Source organism: Lucilia cuprina, chromosome 5, assembly GCF_022045245.1.
Source record: "Lucilia cuprina isolate Lc7/37 chromosome 5, ASM2204524v1, whole genome shotgun sequence".
Taxonomy (NCBI): Eukaryota; Metazoa; Arthropoda; class Insecta; order Diptera; family Calliphoridae; genus Lucilia; species Lucilia cuprina.
Window position 1 is genome coordinate 22253739 of NC_060953.1, and position 24527 is coordinate 22278265.

At 31.8% G+C, this 24527-nt stretch overlaps 2 protein-coding genes across 5 annotated transcripts in view; one reads left to right on the forward strand and one right to left on the reverse strand.

Moving 5' to 3' along the window:
• The window catches only part of LOC111677194 (fat-like cadherin-related tumor suppressor homolog), a 252557-nt gene that overhangs the window by 155185 nt on the left and 72845 nt on the right, over positions 1 to 24527 (reverse strand). For 3 of the 4 annotated variants that reach the window (XM_046951358.1, XM_046951357.1, XM_046951359.1), the window contains exons 3-5: positions 20764 to 23356; positions 15146 to 15252; positions 14877 to 15084 (exon numbers count right to left, since the gene is read on the reverse strand). In XM_046951358.1, the coding sequence (XP_046807314.1) occupies positions 14877 to 15084; positions 15146 to 15252; positions 20764 to 23356 (2908 nt within the window). The remainder of the gene's footprint in view (positions 1 to 14876; positions 15085 to 15145; positions 15253 to 20763; positions 23357 to 24527) is intronic. The other variant, XM_046951360.1, reaches the window with a different exon arrangement.
• On the forward strand, positions 3460 to 7929 carry LOC124419988. Its single transcript, XM_046951366.1, has 2 exons — positions 3460 to 5215; positions 5275 to 7929. Exon 1 carries the CDS (start codon positions 3846 to 3848, stop codon positions 5058 to 5060), a length of 1215 nt encoding a protein of 404 aa, XP_046807322.1. The 5' UTR covers positions 3460 to 3845; the 3' UTR covers positions 5061 to 5215; positions 5275 to 7929.

Below are 24527 nucleotides of genomic sequence, written 5' to 3' on the forward strand. Positions count from 1 at the left end.
AATATTGCTGTATTTGGCTCGCGAGCCGTATTACAAATATTGCTTAGTTTACTGAGTGAAAAAGTCGCCTTTGCTTTTGTTCTACAGTGATATAAACTTTGAAAAAATATAGATTTGGTACTATCTAACCCAAAAAAGAACACTTTTAAATGCACTTTTAAACAATTTTAAAATTCCTTTTGCCATTCCTGTCCTGAATAGAATAAAGGACTAAAGGCATATCTATAAAATGCATACACTAACAGAAGAAATTTGCAAATGGGTATAAATTGTTTTAAATGCACTTAAGTACATTATAGCATCCCAAAAGTTTCTTCGGATTTTCTTAAGCACTTGAGAGACTTTTCGTTCTGTTTTGACATTTCCTTAAGCTAACTTATGCACATTATAGTTGGGCCTTAACTATAATATATATAAACTATCTTAAGTCAGCTTAAGCAACTGTACGAATAGATATTAAAGTTATGTGACAAACAAGGTAGGCAACCGTTATTGCTAAGCTATCGTTACCTCTAAAATACCATTTCAACATAACTACGTTAACGCTAAAATACCAATACCGAAATAAGCCAAAATACCGATGAAATAAGTTATAATACCGATAACGCTAAAATACCAATACCGATATTTTATAAAAAACTTAAATTTCCAAATCTATAAGTTAAACGATAGGTGGAGGGGTTAATGGTTAAGACGATTATGACGATGAAATACAAAATACTTAAATTTTATGCAACCCATAATCTCTCTACTAATTTTTTTTGAGGCTCGGCCAATCAATTACCCTACACCCCATATAAGATCACCTTCAGAAAATTACTTTAATTATCATTACTGGCTGAAAACGACGAAACGTCTATGTACAAAATTTTACGAGTATCGGTTCATTATTGACGCAAAAAAGGCCCCCTTTAGAAAATTACTCTTATGGTCATGGTTTAAAAATTGCACAAAGATTTTGTAAAAATTAATATTTTGTTAGTTCAAAAGAGCTCTAATTCCAAATATCACCTGTATAAAATTTGATAGTGGGTATATCAAACTAAAGGTCGCAATTTTGAAGATAATTCAATGAAATTTGGTACCTGATCTTCTATTGTCACAGGGCCTATTGAAAATAGTTAATATCGGTCCATTATTTCTTCTAGCCCCCATACAACTGAACCCCCGAATAGAGCTTGTAAACCTGTGCGCAGGTCCGTTATTTTTATTTGTTAATCAGCTGTTTTTGTGATACGTCACTGTAGTAGAAAATTTGGTGGTGTATTTTGTGATTTATTAAAAACTATTTAAAGTTTAAAACTAAAATTAATAAAAATTAAGTGAGGTGTTGTAAACTGCAATGAGGGAAAAGCTTCTTTATACAGTTTTTTTTTTCGTTTTCCAGCTAATGTAACGCTTCGAAAGAAGTGGATTAGCTTTTGCGGTCAGAAGAAGTTTAATCCAGACACTTCCTTTGTTTGCATGGATCATTTCAAAAGTGAAGATTTTGCCAATAATTTACAATATGAAATGGGTAAGTAATTAAAAATGAAAAAATATATATTTTTTAAACAGTTAATATGTGTTTATAGGTTTTGCTTTAAAAGGGCTACTCAAGGATGGTGTTGTTCCAACAGTGAACTTGGCCAACTCAAAAAACAAAAAGCTACAGGAACTGCGAGCAACTAGGATTGAAAGACGAGAAAATAAAAAATTGTCGATTTTCTTCTCAAAGATCACAGCTCTGCCATCACCAACGACTTATTAATAACAAATAATTTCTTAAAAATTCATTTGCAACGAGCACAACACATAAAGTGCAGTGAAAAAATTAAAAAAAATATTATTATTTTAAAATAAGAATTTTAAATCGAGAAATAAGCGATAAATTATCTAACAGAAAAAGAAAATGATTTAAAATTTATATTAAATACATACATTTTTAAACTTAAAACTACAATGTACCTACTATTTGTATTTATTAAAACTTGCATTTTATGAAATAAATCTACATATTAACATTTGAATTTGAGTTTTATTAAAATTATTGGTACTTAAATCAATGGGGTTAAAAAAGTTGTTTGTAACTTCTTAAAAATTAAATAAATGCAAAAATATGAAAGTAAAGTTGTTGTAAAATTTACCAAATTTAGTAAAAAGGGTTCAATAATGAATACTAAACAATTTTGTATTAGTTATATTACAAAAATAACAATATTTTCATTAAAATATAAATGTAAACTAAATTTCCCCATATTAACTACAAGTGTTCGTATGATTGTGTTTTGTTTATTTACTACTGTGACGTACAGTGTCTCTCATAAGTATTCGAATTTAGGTATACTATTAAAAGAACCCAAATTTAATAAATTGTTTGCGTGCAAAATAAATAAATAAATTTGTTATATTATCTAGACAGTCCTTAGGTTTCATATCACACTTTTTAAATTTTAAAAGTCCGTAAATTATCTCACAAAAGTATTTGAATTTTTCCTGTATTTCACGTTTCATCATTTTATACGAAATATAAAATTAGAATCAGATGTTTTTTGCTTAAAATTGTTTAAGGGGTTACTATCAACCGATGGGATATATTTTTAGCCTATTTGGACCACAATATATATTTATTTGATCATTCTTCTGTAGCTAATTTAACTTTTTAGAACTTAAGTCCATTATTATAATACTAGGGTAAGACATTTTCGGGGAAGGTTGTCTGGTATGTATTCTTTTAGATATCAGCTTTTATACATTTTAAGTTTTCAGTATATTGTAGAAGTATACAACTCCAAAACATGCCTCGAAGAAACGCCATTCAATATAGTAGAATCTATATTTTTATAACCAATGGATTACAGGCCGAATATTTCCATATCATTACAGTCTAACTCTAAAATATTAATATCTGGTTAAATATTATTCACGTTGATAAAAATAAACCCAATATCTTTGACTTACAGTGTTATTTTAATGGGCAACATAAGCGTTAATGTTATTAGTAGTAAAAACTTTAATCTGGAGGATGACGTTTTGTTAAGGCATGTTTTGGAGTTGTATTCCGCTACAATGTCGGGGAAATTGAAAATATATATGTAATATATACTTGAATATAAGGGGCTTAAGATCCAGATAATTCAATTAGCAACAGAAGAACGATCCCAAAAATACATCATGGAATGTTTAAGTACAGATACTTACAACAAAATATATTATTTTTAGATACCTCAAGGAGTCTAATAAATCCCAATAATAAATTTTGGATTTATCTCTGAAAAAATGACAATTAAATTAATATGTGGTCAAAAACCGACATTTTAATCATATTACTTATAAAGATGGTACAATCGCCCCAAAATTGTGGCCCAAATGAGCCAAAAATATATCCCTTCGGTTGATAGTAACCCCTTAAACAATTTTAAGCAAAAAAAAAAAAAAAAAAAAACATTTGATTCTAATTGTATGTTTCGTATACCTGGATAACAATCTTGCCGCGATGTGGTGGCTTTAGTGTTGGCTGTGGTTCTTTTGCATTGCAAATACACTCGGCATAAGCCCTTTGTATTTGGAAGACACTGAACTCAAAAGCCTTCATGACCAAAGGTTATCCCTCCTATCCTCAATTCCCAATTTTCCTATAAACAATCCCGTCTCCTCCCCATCCCCATCCCCCACTTGTAAGGTTAAGGTGGTTGGTAGCAGTGCCGAGAATCTGAATGGCTAATCAGTGGTTAAAGAAGATTAGTCACTAACAGCTCCCCTCCGGTGCCACGACACGGGCCGGTTGTAAATCCTAGTCTAGTCCATGTACGCCGTCACTGCATGGATCGTCTCTTCCCTTACGTGCCTACTCGTGGGACCAACATATGGAAAATAACACAGAAAAAGAACAAAAACAAAAACAACGAAGAAAGGATGAGATTGGATCCTCATCCGAGGACGAACTTCTCGCCTCTAGTCAAGAGACGGTAGTGAGTCCTTCAGGTAGTGGGAATGAAAGACATAGCACTCTCCTACCCTCAAAAAGCCCGACAAATACTCCTCAATCCGACGCCAAGGCTGGCGACAATTCGAGGAAAAAAAGGCCAAAAAGGAAAAGTCAGAAAGACATCCTCAAAGCTAGATATACCAAGGCTGTTTTCATTCTCGACAAGATTGCCAAGAATGCTGCTAATGGTACACCTCATGAACGCGATGAAGATGATCGCGTCAAATATCAAGCTGTGGTGGATGAGTACCAAAAGTTTTTGGAGACCGCACCCAGCACATCCAAAATGGCTGCTGAAACCGAAAGGTCCAAGCGAAACCGCTCACAGGTTGAGGATGGTAAATCGCCAAAAAGGAGGAAGGTAATAGAAGGCAAAACCACTCCGGGACCTGTAGCCATCACGACAACTGCCAGAAGACCATTTAACGAAGTGGTGAAGGACCACCTCCTAATGGCTCTGGTTACTGAAAAAGATGGGGCCATCAACCCTGTAGTAACAGAATGGGGTGCCATTGAGTCTAAATTAACTGAGCTCGTTATGGAACACTTGCTCACTAACAAAGACGACAAGGTACCCCGTTTTGACTCCAGTGAGATTCACCGGGGATACAGGGTGATCAAATGCCTGGACGAATTCTCAAAGGGGTTCCTCAACAAATGCATCACTAAGATTAGAGATGCATGGGTAGGTTTAAGCCTTAAACTAATCCCTGCTGAGGAAATTCCAATGAGACCTCGTGCAAGAGTTTGGTTACCAAAGATGAGCGCCGAAGCACCCAAGATGTTGGAATGCCTCAAACGGCAGAATCCCAACATACACATGAATGACTGGGCTATCATCCGCACAGAACAAGGCGAAGGGCACACATGTCTAATTCTCGCCATCACAGAAGCTGGCTCCGTTGAGCTGGAGAAGGTGGGCTTTAGGCTGTTCTTTGGGGTGAGGGGCGCCAAAGTAAAGGTGTTCCGGCCGACAAAATCGGGGAGTGAAGAGACGGATGAGATGGAAGCTGCCAACTCTCTGCTCACTGGCATGAAACTCTCCGAGCCACCTATTAAACCTGACAATGGCACTAAAGATAGTGCAAATTAATCTGAAGCACTCAAAGTGTGCTTCAGACAATCTACGGGTTCTCCTAGCCGAGGAAAACCTGGACATTTGCCTGGTTCAAGAACCCTGGGTCACGGACTCAGAAGTTAAAGGGTTCCCAGCATCTACATACAACATACTATATGCAAGAAGTAATGGTAGGCCACGATCATGTCTAATTGCTAAAAAATCGATTAACATTTTTCTTTGTACACAGCTTAGCTCAGAAGACCTAACAGTCGCAAAGGTCGAGCTACCGCACAACAGAAGCTTCATGATTGCCTCAAGCTATATGGCACATGAGAAGACAGCACCACCAGACGAAGTGAGCGATCTCCTGGCCGTAATTGAGACATCTGACGACATAATCCTAGGCTGTGATGCCAATGCAAGGCATACAATCTGGGGTAGCAGCGAAACTAATGAAAGGGGTGAGTCAATCTTCAATTTCATTAATACTAACAACCTAAACATATGTAACTCTGGCAACAAACCTACTTTCATTTTTCCAAGTACGGATAATTATAATGGGTGGGAGGAAGTACTGGACATTACACTCATTAGCGACAGATCTAAAATATCAGTTGATAGGTGGAGGGTATCCAATGAAAAATCTTTTTCAGATCACAATTGGATCCTCTTCGATATTATATTACAAAACTCGACGGAAAAAATGGTCTATAGGAACCCAAGAAGAACCGATTGGTTCAAATATAAAGGGATCCTTAGACATAAGCTCAAGAAAACTCCAGTGGTTGATGATTCAATCACTGGGCTTGAAAAGATAGAAGAACACTTTAGCAAAGTCTTAGGTAAGGCTTTCGAAGTCTCCTGTCCAATCACAAAGGCAAAGAAAAGCTTCCCTCCATGGTGGAATTCGGAACTATCTAAGCTACGTAAGGAAACACGTAGGGCCTTTAACACATGCTACAACAATAAATCGTGGCAGCCATACCGCGACAAACTAAAAGTTTATAAGAAAGCTATAGCACTCGCAAAAAGAACCTCATGGAGAAGTTTCTGCGAATCTATAGATAACACAAAGGATTCTGCTAGACTTAGCAAAATTCTTGCTAAAGGCCAATCTAATCCAACCTATATTAAGAGGAAGGACGACACTTGGTCAGAATCCTCGGCAGAATCTCTTGACATCCTACTGAATACTCACTTCCCTGGCTGCAAAGATGCTGTCAAGGAAATCTTCACTGACAGTAGGACTCTAACGGGAATCAATGAAAATATCATCTCTTATGATAGAATCTCATGGGCGATTGATAGTTTTTCCCCTTTCAAATCACCAGGGCCTGATGGCATTTTGCCAAAGATGTTACAAAGTGCAAAAGAATATATCATCCCCTGGCTTCATAGAATATACACGCTCAGCCTCTCTCTCAACCATGTTCCGGTAAACTGGAGAAAGGTTAAGGTCGTTTTTATTCCCAAAGCTGGCAAAAGGAGTCATGAAAATGCGAAGGACTTTCGTCCAATTAGTCTTTCATCTTTTCAACTCAAAACGCTGGAAAGACTCATCGACTCACATATTAGGCAACGGCTAGAGAGCTCATCACGGCTTTCAACCAGTCAACATGCCTACCTTAAAGGACGATCTACTGAGACAGCTCTACATGAGGTTGTAAGAGTTATAGAAAGATCCCTCGAATTCAAACAATACACTATGGGAGCCTTCTTAGACATAGAAGGTGCCTTCAATAACGTAAATACTTCTGCAATTCAACAAGCTCTCGCTAATCTGGATGTTGAAGAATATATCAGCAACTGGTTGGTAACTATGTTGAAATCTAGAATTATTACTGCAAGTCTTGGTAACAGCGTTAAGTCCAAACGAGTTGAACGAGGCACACCTCAGGGCGGTGTAATCTCTCCACTACTTTGGCTTATCGTTGTTAATACGATTCTTAAGGAACTGGACAACAGAGGGATAAAGGTCGTTGCCTATGCGGACGACGTTGTGATACTGGTATCAGGAATGTTCCCAGACGTGATTAGCGATATTATGTCTGGTGCTCTGGTGCTACTCAGTAATTGGGCCACAGACAGTGGTCTAGGAGTAAATCCAAGTAAGACAGAACTGGTACTATTCACAACAAAGACCAAGATTCCAAGCTTCAACCTGCCACGGTTAAAAAACCGCGAAATCCCCTTATCAAACAATGCCAAATATCTAGGAACTATTCTAGACTCCAAATTATCATGGAAACTCAACATCCAGCACAGAGTCAAGAAGGCAACGGTCGCCTACTATACCTGTCGTAAGATGTTTGGAATGAAATGGGGACTTAGTCCCAACATAGTTAAATGGATGTACACAGCCATAGTACGTCCTATTCTTACATACGGATCTCTTGTATGGTGGACTTCAACTAAGAAGAAATTTGTTGTGGATCAACTATACAAAGTTCAGAGATCAGCATGCATTGGGATAACAGGTGCCATAAGAACTAGTCCTTCAGAAGCTCTGAACACTATATTGCATATCCTACCCATAGATCTGCACATAATGACCATATCTGCTTGTAGCGCAGTAAGACTTAACTCATCCGGAAGTTGGATATCAAGAACATATGGACACGCTAAGATTTTAAGCTTGCTACCTCCAATCTTGAACCAACCATCCGACTATATTACCCCACACACGGACTTTGATAGAGTCTTCAAAGTCAGAGTTCCTTCCAGGAGCGAGTGGTGTAGAGGTAATCTACCGAGCGAATATACCACCAGAATCTTTACAGATGGTTCTAAAATGAACTGCGGCGTTGGTTCTGGTGTCTTTTGTGAAGAAGCTGGGGTAAGTATATCCCATCGTCTTCCCAACAACTGTAGTGTCTTTCAGGCTGAAATTTTTGCGATAATGTCAGCCTGTAGGGTGTTACATGACCTCAATATTCGCGGCAACATAGGAATCTTTGTCGATAGTCAAGCGGCACTTCTCTCACTAAACTCTTATACTACTACTTCCTTATTAGTCAGACAATGCAAGAAGGATCTGTCAATGCTGGGTCGGCTGTCTGACATTACCCTTGTTTGGGTCCCTGCGCATAGGGACTACTACGGTAATGAACAGGCAGATGAGCTTGCAAGAACGGGATCTGCTCTTGATATCTCCGACGCCGTTCCAGTAGCAACTCCGTTAAGTTATATCAAGAGCAATATCCTCAGATTCTTTCTTCAAAAAGCTGAAAATAGATGGAATAACCTAGACACATGTAAAGGGGCCAAGTTATTGTGGCCCTCCTTCAATGAGAAACGCACAAGACACCTTATAAATCGAAGTAGGCGGGACATATCGAGGCTGATAGCAGTAATAACAGGACACTGGGTAATAGGCAGACACGCAAGTCGGCTTGGGCTCCCTTTCAATGATCACTGTCGCAGTTGCAAAGACAGGGAAAAGGAAGAAACGGTCTTCCATCTCCTCTGTGAATGCCCTGCTCTGGCCGTAAAGAGAAACCGCTTCCTTGGCAATTACTTCATATCTAACCTTGGCGAGATATCTGTCTTTAGGCTTAATGATATCCTCAGATTTCTCACAGCTACGGGCTGGATCTAATACTACAAAATTCAACATCTGACGAGTGGAGTGGTCCGGTCAAAACGGGGTCTCTTTGATTCTACTTGACAGTTCGCGTGTAGTGAACTACCACGTAAACCAACCAACCAATAATATAATGAAATGTGAAATACAAGAAAAATTCGAATACTTTTGTGAGGTAATGTTATGGACTTCCTTTAAAAAAGCTTAATTAATTTAAGTCAAATACCGGCGGATAGAGAGACAGATAAAAAAAATCACCACTACACACACTATTAGCATTTTTTAATTGAAATTGCACTGGAAAAAATATTTGGTTATTTTTAATTTTGAAGATTAAATTGCATTACTGTAAAATGCGAATATTTATAAACAATGTGTAATCAATGTACTTAATAATGATAATTTCTTCACATAGAAACAACATTTCTAATTAAAATTTACAAAAAAAGTATAAAACAAGATTAACTTATTTACTTTAATTGTTATGCATTCTAGAAAATTATTTAGAGTGTACGTTGTTTTTGTAAATTATGCTCTTGCTTTTGCAAGTTGTTCTTGTTTTTTTCAAGTTGTGTTTGCAATTTCTTTAACAAAGCGACATCAAACTGCTTTGTTGAATGCTGTCAAGCAACTAAATAAAATATTTGTGTTTTTGTTGCTCTTGTTTAGAGGTTCGTATGCGATCGTGTTGTGTACATGTAATTTGCCGAAAATCTTCGTTGTCAGAACAATACTAGCGCCGACGACTGATTTAAGTAAATATAAATTTTTCAAGTTAAAAAAATTGTAATATGAAACCTAAGGAATGTCTAGATAATATAACAAATGTATTTATTTTGCACACAAAAAATATTATTAAATTTGGTTTCTTTCCATACAATACCTAAATTCGAATACTTATGAGAGACACTGTACATGCGCAGAACAATAAAGTTTTGACAACGTGAATGCGCTATTTTGTTGAAATTTTTTCAATGAAATTGCACTAACAAAATTATTTGGCTTTTTTAATTCTGAAGATTAAATTGCATTGTTGTAAAATGGGACTAACTATAAAGAAAATGTAATCAATGAACATAATAATGATAATTTTTTCATGAAAAAAATTAAAATGTATAAAAAAGTAGTAAACTAGATGAACTTATTTACTTTCATTGTTATGCATTCTAGAAAATTATTTAGGGAGTATGTTGTTTTAGTAAATTTTGTTCTTGTTTTTGCAAAATTGTTTTTGTTTGCAATTTCTTTAACAAAGTGACGTCAGCCTGCTTTGTTGAATGCTGTCAAGCAACTAAATAAAATATTTGTATTTTTAATTCTCTTTTTTAGAATTTCGTCTGCAATCGTGTTGTATACATGTAATTTGCAGAAAATCTTCGTTGTCAGAACAATACTAGCCCCGACGTCTGTTTTAAATACATATTTTTATAATCTGAATTATAATTTCGATTAGGGAAGCGAACCTCCCTTTGTGTACTCTAGTATATATTAATATATCAAGTTCTATACTAGACTTGATCACCCTTACGAATTCTATATTTATAGGGCCTCATATGACACTAGACCCAATCAAAATTTCACTTAAATGTCCACAATTTTATTGAACAATAAACGGCAAGGTACAATTCAACTTAAATACTTTATCAAATTCTGAGTAAATTTGGCTATGTTCTTCTGTCTGTATAAAATACGCACACTTAAAAACCAAGCTAAGTAAATCTATAAAATTTGGTCAAAAGATTAAATTAACTATTTTCCAGGCAGTTTGGTATTGAAAATGAGCAAGATCGGTTCACATCGGGTGAAGTTATGAATCAAAATTTAAAACAACTCCAAAAAATTTACGATTTTTTTACACCATCTAATGTAATATTCACAAAAAATTTGCAATATAATTCAATGAAAATCAGCATACTTTTGTTTCTCCATGAACGCTTGACACGGGTTAAAGATTGGCGGAATCGGTTCACAACTTCATATACCTCTCATGGAAAGGTACATATTCCCGGAAAATGTGTTTATTGTTAATATACACATTTTAATACAGTAGAATTCATACAAAGAAAAAACTTTCACGATCGGTCCATCCCGAAAATCACTAAAACGCATATAACTTAATACTTTATTAAGATATTTATAGAAAATTTGCCACGGTCATCTATAATTGTTTTTTACTTTCGTACAAATATCACTTTCACTATTAAAATATAAAGAGAATGGTGTTTGTAATGTTCATTTAATTTTGCATTTGTAGCAGCTTTAAGCTATAAAATATTATGAAATATGTATTTTTTTATTATGTGTGGCACATAAATATGCAAATGGGTATAAATTGTTTTAAATGCATTTAAGTCATTGGCGGCCAAACATGCCCGTGCGGGCAATGTGTTATTCTCACTTATAAACACGCAATACAAATATTCTCAGCAACAAAAAAAACTATACACAAAACAAAAACAATTTAATTTAGTTGCCCTCTTTATGGAATGTTACACAGAGAATATTTTCAAAAGCCATTACAAATTAATGTATGAATACTTTTTATAGAAAGATCTATTAGACATACATATGTATAATTATTTATTTTTATTTGTTCAAGCAATTAATCGCTTAAATTGTAACGATTAAACGATCGACTGTTAATCATTTGAGTACCTATTAGATACATTTAATAAACACACAAACTATATACATACATCAATACCTACATATATACATACATACATACATACATCAACACATTTTTACATCAAAATGTGCATCAATACATACATTCCTCTCGTTATTCATTTATAATACTAATAATATGAATAACACAAATATGTACAAACATATAATTTTTTTCAGTGCAAAACACACATATTTTCATTTATGTTCTCTTTTATATTTTGCACTACAACATATGCGTTTTAAATATTCTCTTTCTGGCTACCACGGATTTAAGTACATTATAGTATCCCAAAAGTTTCTTCGGATTTTCTTAAGCACTTGAGAGACTTTTCGTTCGGTTCTGACATCTCCTTAAACTAGCTATGTACATTATTGTTAAGCCTTAATGTTTCTTGTAAATTCCAGCAGATTATTTTGTAAATCTATAGTTTGTGTCTAGAATTGTGTTAAATTATTTTTTTTTTCTTAAAATGTTTAGAAAAAAATTATATTCCAAATTAAAATATCTTTAAAAAAATAATAGTTGTTTACAAAATGCTTGGTATTCTCAGTTTATTTTACATAAATAATTAAAAAAGTAACGAAGTTGTTCTCCGTTTTATCGCTAATTTTTAATAATAAAAAATGTAAACAATAACAAACTCTAACATCAGTGCGTACCAGTCAAGAACAAATAATCAGCTGAAAAATATTACCAATATATATTCCCTTCAAACATTTAGAAGACAAAACTATTGCGCATCACCCCAGACGCCACGTCAGAAACACTTCTGGACAATTGTCAGACGAGAACACCCAAAATATAAATACTCCATTTTTTAGCTCGAACGCAAAAAAAATAAATAATGCAGAAATTTGGCTAAGTTCAGTGATGTTTTGTGTTTTGGCCAGTCATATTCAATTTTAGTTATTCATTATAAAACTTAAATGGGTAAAAATAGTATTGCAGTATTAGTGTCAAAAGCAATATCCCGTTTAGGGTAGTTCAGATGTTTCTATCGTTAGTGACTGTAAATAATTTAAAAATAATCCATGACTTCGTAATTTTAGATCTTTATAGACGGTTTAATTCCAAGTTATTTAAAGATGTTCATGAAAGGTAACGTATTATTGATTCAAAACAATAAATAAATTAATTAATTAATTTTAAATTATTTTATTTTTTAGAAAGCATTAACCCCCCATTAAAATACTTCTAACATAATTAAAATATAAGAAACGGATCTTGTAAGTTATATATGTCCTACTTCATCACGTGGTTACATTAAAAATGTCGATTATTTGCAGAAAATGTAAAAAATAGATCTGACCGTTTCAACTTTGGTGGGAAATGTATTGATCATAAGAGAATTTCATTGCTTCCTAAAGTATAACAATATTAATTATGGTATTATTTTTGTTTATTTCGTTGAAGTGTTCCAAAATATAACTCTTACAATATGATGGATTGATCATAAAATTTATGAAGAACTACAAAAATATTTTAGAATCCAACATTTTACAATTTTTGGAAGTATACCAGCCAACATTTGGAATATCAATACATATTTCCTCAAAATTATCTTATTATAAGGTAATAATTCTAAATTTTTGATACATATGTATGTACATTAGACATCATATTACATAACAGCAAATGTTTTGAGGGGGTTAACTCATGCACCATTTTTTGTGAGTCGGTCTAATGTATGTACATATATTACTTTTTTTAGATTAGTTGTTAAATCAATTATTTTTTTCTACTATTTTAATTTCAATTATTTCAATAAAAACTATAAAATTTAATTTTATTTAGATTTATTTTTATAGATTTTATCTTGGTGAGTATACAAATAGAAGAATAATATTGTCTTCTTCTAGAAGAAAAGAAAACTCATCTTCTAGAAGATACGATAGGAACACTTCTAGATGATACTAAGTAGTCACTTCAAGAAGTGACTTCCTAGTCACATCTAGAAGAGTCTTTGGCAATACCTTACTTCCAAGAGTCATCTACAAGTTTCTTCTGCGGTCTTCCAGAAGTATCTTCCACGTTACTCTTAGACATTCCCCAGCTCGGCATCAGTTCTTCCCGACTGGTGACAAGAATTCGTATACTTCCGCAACATCGCTGGCGAGCTTTTACCACGTTTGGAAGTTTCACACGGGTAACTTCCGCAATAGAATATATTTGCAGGGTTAATTATAAGGTGTGTCGTCGCGAATTCAGAAATTCGGAACTAATTCATTTTATTTTTTATATATGGAGTTTGACAGTTTACCTACACTTTAAAGCACCAGCACACTGTCAAACTACATATAAAAAATCAATAGTGTATTAGCAAAAAACAATCAGCTCTCTGTTAACACTACCTTATAATTAATATACCTAGAATATTACCTTATCTGATTTGCTTTGTTTATCAGTGTACAAGTCATATAGTAGTACATACAGGCGTTACTGAAGCGGTTGTCAAAAAAATTTATTCTATAATTCCTCTTTTACATTAGAAAGCTGTCGATTCTTAGGCAGTGCGGTCTCCTTATCAGGCACTTTATGCTAAAGATTACTGTTGTAAAATGAAAATTTTTAGAAAGAATATAAATAAACATTTAAAACAACAATAATGTTAATAAAACAAATCAAAAAATTACTAATTACTTAACAAATTAAGTTTTTCTTCTTCCGAATTCAGTATTTTATTGTTTTTGTTGATTGAGTTTTCTCACTTAAAACTTAGGTTTAACTCAATAACACTCAATTAAACTAATAATAAGTACTGTTAATGATTACACAAGACAGAGATTAAACTTGGTTTAAACAAAGAATGTAGATTATCTTAAAACTATGTCTATTCTGCGTAAAACGCAACTAGTTTAATATACGTTTTCTGTTTTTCAGTAAACAGTAATTATCTTAGTTTTCAGTAAACAGTAATTATCTTAAGTAAATTGCAATTTTATGATTTGGTTTATTTTATTTATTATTGTTTTAAATGTTTATTAAACATTTTTCCAAAATTTTTTAATTTACAAAAGTATTATTTGCAAAAAACAGCTATTCATTGTTTATGTTTTTGAGTGAAAAGTTGGCAATACTAACAAAGTTAACTGAACTTAAATCCAAAACTGAAAAATACAATCATCGGTTTAAGTACGCCTAAATTTGTTGCGAGTTTAATCTAACAGCAAGCCTAGTTTAACTGAATAGTATTAAACCTGCCCTAAGTTAATGATGTTTTTCTTTGTACAAAGTTGTTCAGAAACTTAGTTTCTTAAAGATGCTTTATATAAGGAATACGTTTGAAAATAAATCTAATACTTGAAGAAACAATTTAATTAATGTTTATCTGATTTACTTATTGTAAATGTACAAATTGAAGAGTATCACTTTTAAAAAATGGTGACCCGGCGAAGACTGTTCACAAGAAAGACACAAATTTTTAAAGTATACTGAGCCTCTACCTCGATTGTTTGTACAATTTGTTACATATTATGAAATTTTGTAAAACACGAAAATATTGACGAGACGAATGCTCGTCAGACTAAAAACAAAAAACATTTTTCTGTCATAAGCAAAATTACTACTTTGTTTTCTTATTTTTAATTTTACTTACCTGTTGTCTTATTTATCTCAAAAAATCCTTCCGGATTTCCCGATATTATTTTATATGTTATAAGTGTGTCAGGATCTTCATCATCATCTGTAGCATTTAATAAAATAACTCTTGTTTTTGGAGGACTTCCTTCTTTTATTATTGGATAATATACGGGTTTATTCGTAAGTGGCACATTGTCATTTACATTTTCGATTTCTATGTAGACCTAAAAATATTTATATAGTAAATCAGCAAGTAATTCAATATAAATATAACAATATACATACCTGCACACAGCTAACCAAGGGAACTATTGCACCATCTTGAGCACATAATGTTAGCCAGTAAAATTTTTTCGATTCAACATCAAGATGTGACAACGTACGAATTGAACCTAATTGTAAAGATTTTTTACTTTAAGTAATTAAAAAATTAAGTAATATAAAATATACAACGGCCCATTTACAACTTTCACGTTGCAACTAACTGTTCGTATTTACAGATTTGTCGAAACAACTGATGGGTTTTACGGTTAAATAGTTTGCAAATTAAAGAAAAATACATAGCGCTAATTGAATCAAACTGTTTAATTAAAATAATTGTTTGCTTCTCCTGTAAAATCTTAAAAATGTTAGATAGATCCGTTTGCGTTATATGTTGTTTAGTTATTATTAAATTAATTTAAACTAATTTTAATCATTTTTGCCGTTTTTAGAAGAAGAATAAACAATTTCAAAAAATTTATTCCTGTAATCATAAAAACTTACTTTAGGTTTATTAACAAATTTTAAGCAAAATTTACTAAAATCGTATTCATAAACGTTAAATAGCAAAGAATTTAAACAAACCTTTATGATTTCAACATGTAAAATTTAAAAGTATTTCGATCCCGTGGTATTTTGGGTATATTGAAGTCACGCTGTTCGTGAGCTTCGAGAAAAAGCCCTTTTTCGAAACTTTCACATCAAATGACGCGTAATTACAATTTCTACTTTTTCTCATTTACACATTTTGCATAACTTAAGAGCCGCAAAAATTCTGTCCAAAAAAACTGCAAACTTTGTAAAATTGTATAAATTTGTTTTCAAAACATAGTGTCCACATAATTCTTTACTTATAAATCGCACAACAATTAAATATGGACTATAGTAATTCAATAAGTGTGTACAGCTTACAAAATTGACTTTCTAAGTTGTAAGTCGCCCTTATATGTCAAAAAGTTGTAAAAAAAACTACATGGTTTCAATCATATATTTGAGAAATTTAACTTTGAGTGTTTATTTCTATAACATCCAACTACTCTCGACCACAACATTTTATGGACGTTTTCTTTCGAGTCTTGTGAATAAAAATTCGTCATCACTTTATTTTCAAAATACTAAACGAAAGAAATATTTAGTGCATAAAGTTTATTTCTTAAAATATAAAACAAAAAAGAATATGAAATCGGTCCATTATTTCTCTTAGGTTTCATACAATAGGGCGCCCAAATAATGCATTTGATCTCATAATTTCGTTAAATATACTAGTATATCTACAAAAATCGACAGAAATATATCTCTTAGGTCCCATATAATCCCAATATTTTCGTTAAATATTGTAGTATTTATACAAAAATCGGTAGATCTATAAATACTACCCCGTACTACCATACTAGCCGTACTACCGATTTTATTAATAATTGGCCTTATATGACCCCATGCAAGGTAATTTTTCAACAAATTTCTTAAAAGTCCATAACTCTTTTTTAAAAACTAGTATTAATTCCCATATATTGTCCACTATATTGTCCTTGCGCCAGGACTTTATGTAATTTTAATGAAATGTCAAAAACGAGTAATCCAAGACTAGTCGAACTAAACATCATTTGGTAAAATCGGATAACCAGTTCCAAAATTATTCAGTCATCAACATTTCTAATTTTGAACAAAAATACCAGAGATGCCCTACTTTAGAGACCCATAAAATATGAACTAAATCAGTTAAAGATCTAATTAATACGCCATAGAAACATAAAGAATTAGAATATATACTCCTAATTTGAAAAAAATCGAAGAGGACAAAAATTTTTTGGTCGATTTATTTTGGAATTACCATAAATTAAAATAAGTGAATTTTGAATAAATACAGTAAAATTTAATAAATATAAATTAATGCAAACATTTTTGTTCATTTTAAAATAATTTTTCTAATTTTAGTTCAAAATTATTCTCCACACGAATTTTTATTTCTTTTATGAAAATAATATGCTTTTTCTTAAATTTTATAAAAATGTTGTAGTTTTTTTAATGATAATATAATTAATATCATTATGTTTAATTTCGCTAAAATTTAAGAAAAAATATTACGAAAAGTTTTCGTACTTCCGTAAAAATAAAAAATGGTTTTATTAAATAATATTTAGTATTATACACCAAATTTTGGTATATAATACAAAAATAGAAGTTACGATTTTTTTTTCGTAAAGTTGAGCATTGATTATTTTCAGTTTATAACATAAATCGGGCGTATAATTTAAACCACCTCTTCATATACGCTAAACAATTTTACGTCATAAGTTAACGATTAAAAAAACTGGATTCTTTTCGCTTCTTTGGAAGTCAATAAACATCACTTCCTCACAACGTAAAAAGATTTTCTTAGTGCTACTTTTGAAGTGGTGATAAGTTTTATTCGTTTGAAAGTACTTTATTTTTGCTGAGTATATTTTTTTCTTAAAAATTTGTTTTTATTGTCTATTATGACATTATAACATTAAGAAACCCGAATCAACAAATATTTTATCCTAATTGTACACAATAATTAATGTAGGTTTATTGTTTGTTTATGAATATTACAATTCATTAACAAGTTTTAAGGCTTTAACTATTGTGTTCATTAAGCTAAACTATTTTTTTATAAATACAAGCGTGGCTATTTGACGTTTATGAACACGATTTTCGTGAATTTTGATCTAAAATTGCTTAATAAACCAAAAATAATGTTTAATATTTTTCAATCTTCTTTTCAAACTTATGAATTATTTTCCTAAGTTTAAACTACTTTCTATATTGTAATACAATAAAATTTTATTCTCTTCACATAGCTCTGAGAGAATAAAACACACTTGTGAGAACTAAACGCACTCACAAAACTTAAAATTTTCTTCTCGAAATTCCAAGGAAATTAGCACTATGATTTTTTACGACACTTTTAAACTATTTAAAACCCCGAAAATGAATTATATTTTACAAACAAAATTAATTTAATCTTAAAATAGAAAAGTTGTAAATTTTCGTATTGAAAATTAAAAAAGCATTTTACATACTTTTTTCATTTTCAATTAGTGCAGAAAAAAATAACAAAAAGGCGTATTTATAATATGTTTTAAAATAAAATATATTTTTAAAAAATTTATTTACTAATATTTTCATTCCCTAGTATGTAAAATCCCATAACACATAAAAAATAACGTACAAATAATACATTTTTTATTTCGTACCTTTTGAACAACTCTGTTTATTTTTCTGCTTATACTAATCATTCTCACCAGTTAATTCTTGACAGGAGACAAGGCGAATTTATATAAGGTGGTGTTATTCAATCAGCTGATAATTTTTTTCTTAATACACCTGGTTTACGTAGCTGTCAAAGTTTGTTATTGTTTACATTTTTTATATTTAATATTTTGAATTATTTATGTTAAAAATCTGAAAATACCAAGCATCTCGTAAACTAAAATATCATTTTATTTAAATAATGGCATAATATGTTATTTTAGAAAAGTATTTTTTTCTATTAAATTTTAAAATATTACACAATATTGTATAATATTTTATATTAAAATTGTGTAGATAACGTGATAAACTAAAAAAATATCTTCCGAAACACTTAATATTATGAAACGCTAATGAAGTATTTACCCGGCTGGCGGCAGCTGACTTCTAAGTTATGGCTTAATTTTGAAATCTATTAAATGTAAACAAATTAAACAATATTGTTTATATACACTATGTAGATAAGGAGATTAACTAAAAAAGTCTGTTTCGGAACGCTTTATATAACAAAACCCATATGAGGTATAGACCCGTCCGGCGGCTGCTACATTATGGCGAAATATTAAAAATTACTCCACCGGAGTAATGGATAATTCTATCCATTCGCAACAAATATTCATTCATTCGTAATATAAAATTTTCTTAAATATGTACGTTTTTATGTTTATTTTTCACAAAAAATTAAATTTTACTTAAAATTTGCAAATTAATCTACCGGAATAGAATTTTTCGTTTGAAACTAACACTATTCAATTCAGAATATATTTTCGTCACAAATTATAATATCTTTCTCATTATTTTTTAATAAAATATAAACTTTTTACAAAAAATGTTCATCAAATGAATTCGTCTTACTTCTGGTTTTTGACATCTACGTAAACCAAATGCAAAAACAAAATACTTGTAAAATGTTGTTGTTGCAGAACTGACACCACCTTATCTGAATTCGCCTTGCTACTTTCATTGGATGTTTTAATCAGGGTACACTAAACAGGTATATGCATCACTACAACAATACAAAAACAACATGTATTTTGTTCTTGTAATTGAATGAGCTCAATGTCAAAATAAATTAAAATATTTTTTGATGTTTTTCTTTTAAAAAAATTCTTAATTTTATTTCAAAAAACATGCAGTGATTTTAAATGGAATTTTATGGGATATGCATGTTTATATACTTATATTAAGGTGGATGCTATTGGTAAATGTTACAGAGGAATTGGCAGAGGACCTGACAAAAGCAAGATTTTGGAATAACCTGATTTGTGCCACGAAATTTGTATCTTTAGCTACAAAAGTTTGGCAAACGAAAGTGGGCGAAAACGGGCGCAATACTAAAGATTGTTGATATCTGAATTGGCCTGATTTGTGCCAATAAAGTTGTGTTGTGGCTACCAAAGTGTGACTAAAGACAACAGCCTTCTCAACGTGCGCAATACGGGGGATAGTTGATATCCGGAATGACCTGATTTGTGCCATTAAAGTTCTATTCTAAACGGATGACGTTTGGCTAAAGACAGCGGACCTCAGAAAGGACGCAATGCGGAAGATGGTTGAAATGTATTTTTTGTGCAAACAATATTATTTTTTTACAAACTAAACATTTTAAATTTTTTTATTATTAATATTTTATTTTGTTTCAAATAAACAAAAACATATTTTGACAGAGAAGCTATGCAAATAAGAAAAGAAAAAAATTATCAGCTGTTTGATTGCATATACCTGTTTAGTGTACACTGGTTTTAATTATAAAACAAAGTTAACTCACTGAGCACCACAGGGCATACAGAGATACTTTGTGATGAGTACCTCAAAAACAGCTTTCGAAGATAAATTTTAATTAAATCAAATAAATTTTAATTAAATAATAGTTCGCCTGAATTTTGGCTCTTAGAATTTTGTTTTACTGCAAAATAAAAATTTCATTGAGTTCCAATTTTAACATGGATCGCTATTGTTGTACTTTTTCTTATCGAATCAACCGTTTCATACAAATCATAGTATATTTTAAAATAAACAAATAAGTAATTATAATCGGGCGAGGCCGACCATATAATACCCTACACCTGTTACAATAATAAAATGTGATTTAGTTTTCATAATAAAGCATTTAAATTGAATTGTAATATGCCTCAGATACACATAAACCATTTATTGTTGAATGAAATTGTGGACATTTAAGTTAAATTTTCAAGGGAGCTTTTGGACAGACATAGAAAATTATTCTGAGCCTTTTGGTATACTTAAAGGTGGGTATAGGACCAATATTATTGTGCGTTACAAACATCAGCACAAACCCAATATACCCTCCCCACTAAAGTGATGTAGAGTATAAATAGCAAATTTATAATTGGCATATTCTTCCTTACCCTTATCATTAACAGAAAATATCCCAAGTCCATCACCACTGCGTATAAAGTATTCAATTTCAGAATTAGGGCCTTTTTCATCCAGATCCTTAGCCGATATATTCATAACAATAGTTCCCTTAGGACTATCCTCCTTAATTTTGCTTACAAATACGTAATCGTCGAATTCAGGTGCAAAGCGATTTTCATTGACGTCTATTACTTCAACCACAACTGGCATATTTGATGTAAGAGCAGGAGTTCCCCGATCAATTGCGCAAACCATAAGGTTGTGTACTTGCTGATTTTCATAATCTAAATAACCCTGAGTTCGAATAACACCACTATGTTTATCAATTTTAAACAACGAATTATTAAGAGTATCTTCTTTTAGAAAAAATAAAATTTCTCCATTTATACCGGAGTCAAAATCACTTGCTTCAATTTGTGCTATCATTGTTCCTTTGGGAAGATCTTCACGAACTTTAAAAAGTATTTCTTGAACTCCAAAAATGGGAGGATTATCATTTACATCATCCAAAATAATAGAAATTAAGGCTTCAGCCGAAAGAGAGGGATATCCTTTGTCTTTAGCAACAATTTTGAGTTTATGTTCTTCTGTTTGTTCTCTATCCAGTTTACCATTTACAAATAAGCATCCAGTGGTAGAATTTAATGCAAAGTTTGTTGTTTCTGTTTTCATTTTAAATTCAATTAAAGCATTTACTCCAAAATCAGCATCTGTTGCTTTGAGGCAGAATATTTGTGTTTTATTATCTACATCTTCCCTTAAATGGAATCTGGCAAGAGATTTCTGTATTACTGGTGGGTTGTCATTAACATCCAAAATTGTCACGGTTAACATTTTAGATGCACATTTACAGGGCTGTCCTAAATCACAAACAGTTATATTTAAAACGTATTCATCCTGGCGTTCTCTATCTAGGTATCCTATTAAAAGTAACTCTCCGCTGTCAGGATCAACACGAAATACTGAATCGAAGTCACCTTCTGATATTCCAAAAATTAGTTTACCGTTATAACCCAAATCTCTGTCCTTAGCTTTAAACCATGTTATTGTTTCCCCTAAGGTAAGACTTTCGTTAATTTTTAATTCCATAGGAAAACTAATAAATTCTGGATTGTGTAAGTTTTGACCATATCTACTTGGCATTAAAATGTATTCATCACTATTTATCTCCTTATCAACCATATTGTTTCGTTCCGAAGTTGCTAATGTATCTGCTAATTTTTTAGCAATTCCCGTTTCATGACATTCAAAACTGGTGTAGCCATTTTCGTCAATATTTGTGAGAATTTCATACATTTGATTTCCTAAAAGCCTAATTTCAATGGTCATTTCATCCGAAAAATGTGTTCCATCAGTAGAAGAGACATTTAAGAAGCGATGAGATGACCGCACATCCTTTAAATCGCAGCCAATAGTTATAATGCCTGTCGTTGGATCTAGGTTAAAACAACCATCGTCGTTTCCAGAAAGCAAACGATATGTTATGTAATCACCAACATCAAAGTCGATAGCGGATAATGTAAAGATATCGGTTCCAACTGGAGCATTCCGAGATATTTTACCAACACAATTAACTCGTTCAAATTGAGGTCTGTTATCATTTATATTATTTATTTTTATTAAAATTTCTTTTTCGGTTTGCCTTCGAAAAGGTAATCCCCAATCCGATGCTCTGATTCTTAATTTATACGTGCGACGCATAACTTCATAGTCTATTAGGGAACTTGTTCTTATTACTCCACTAAAATGATCTATATCAAATGGAACATCATTAAGATTAGCAATACTATAAGAAATATACGAATTTTCCCCAGAATCATTATCTCTAGCAGACACTTTTGTAACAAAAGTTCCGGCAAGTTCATTTTCATTTAAAGAGACTGTCGATACGTTATCATCAAATATAGGATCATTGTCGTTTATATCCAAAATATTAATTTTTACTTTAGCAGAGGATTGCTTTCGAACTCCTAAGTTAGCCTGGTCAATGGCGGTCACAGTAAGGGTATAAAATGAAGTTTTCTCTGCGTCTAAAGCTTTTTGTGTATATAACATTCCCGAATCGGGATTAATTCTGAATTCACCTCCTTCGTTACCTCCTACTATTTCTAATGTTACCAATGCATTTCTACCAAAATCAGGGTCAGTTACTTTTAATCGTATCACCGGCATATTTGGTGGAGAAGTTTCTGGTATTGATACTTCGTAAAACTGCTTTGTAAAAACAGGACCATTATTTTTTTCCACGTTGATAATAATTGGAACAACTTTATAGCTAAATTTTATAGGAATTCCGTTGTCTTCTACTCTAATAGTTAAGTTAAAAACATTTCTAGAATTATTAAATGTTGATAACTTATTCAAGTTTATATAATATTCCCCATTTGTTTCAGTTTCAGTTAGACGGAAGTTGCCGTTGGGATCACCGGATATTATTTTCACTGAATTTATTTCTCCATTGCGGCCACTGTCTTTATCAAACACCTGTATAATACCATATACTTTATTTTCAACAATTATACTTTCGTTAACAACTGTATTTGAGAGTGTGGTGACATGTAATTCAGGAGCAAATAAATTAGTCTGAAAATAAAAAAGTATATATATTAATAGCAATTACAGTTTTGACCGTAATTATAATTCTAAGTATATATGTTAAGTAAGGAATACTAGTTAAATTATTATACATTTAACTTTCGTAAGGTTATATAATTTTCAATGCCTGACATGTCCTTCTATCTGCCTGGTTAACACACGCTCATTGTTATCCTAAGCGTTTGGTATTAAAACTCAGAGAAATAGCTTGACAACATAAAAACATCAGACTATCTCAAATACTACCTTAATCTCAGTGATTTTTGTGATGCATTATTTTTATATTTGGTATTTTTTGTTGTTGTTTTATTGATTCTGTCATTCCGTTTATAACGCACCGAAATAATAATCATTGACCCACAAAAGTATATATATTCTGGATCCTTATTAAATTCTAAGACGATCTAGCTATGCCTATCCATACGTCTGTCTGTTGAAAGCACGATAGAGTCCGAACGGAAAGAGCTAGAGAGTTGACATTTTCTACAAATATTTCTTAAGTGGATCGGTCCATAGTCCCCTTAAATATTATCATCTCCAATTATTTTTTAACGCCCATTACTGGCTTAAAAATACGAATGTAGCTCTATAATTCGACATTAGTAAGTTTCTTACGTTAGCGCACATTACTGGCTTTAAAATGCGAGTATAGTATGAAATTCGATACACAGAAGTAAGTTTCTTACAAGCCAAAATCTCTTTACCGAATTTTACTATTGATCTTACCGCCCATATATGTTTATGTATATGTTTAAAATTAGACAAGAATATTTTGTTTTTAAAAATTAATATATTGTTAATCTGAAAGAGATGTGTCCATAATTGACCTATTTAAATATCAACCAAATGTTTAAAGGGGAGCATTCCTTTTATGGCATACGGTTTGATGGTGGGTATATAAATCCAGTTTACACGATGATTTTTTTATGTTTGCCCAGACGTCTTTTTACATGTTTGTCGATAGTTGCTGGTGAGCTCTTTACACTCATTCGCACTATTGATATTATCAAAATAATTATATGTTTTTGAAATGAAAATATTAAAATTTGCATAAACAAGTTAGACTGCTATATTCGACTGTGCCGAATCTTAAATACCCTCCACCAGCTACTTCTATGTTATAATTTTGTATCAATAGCTTTATTTGGTAATAAGTAAT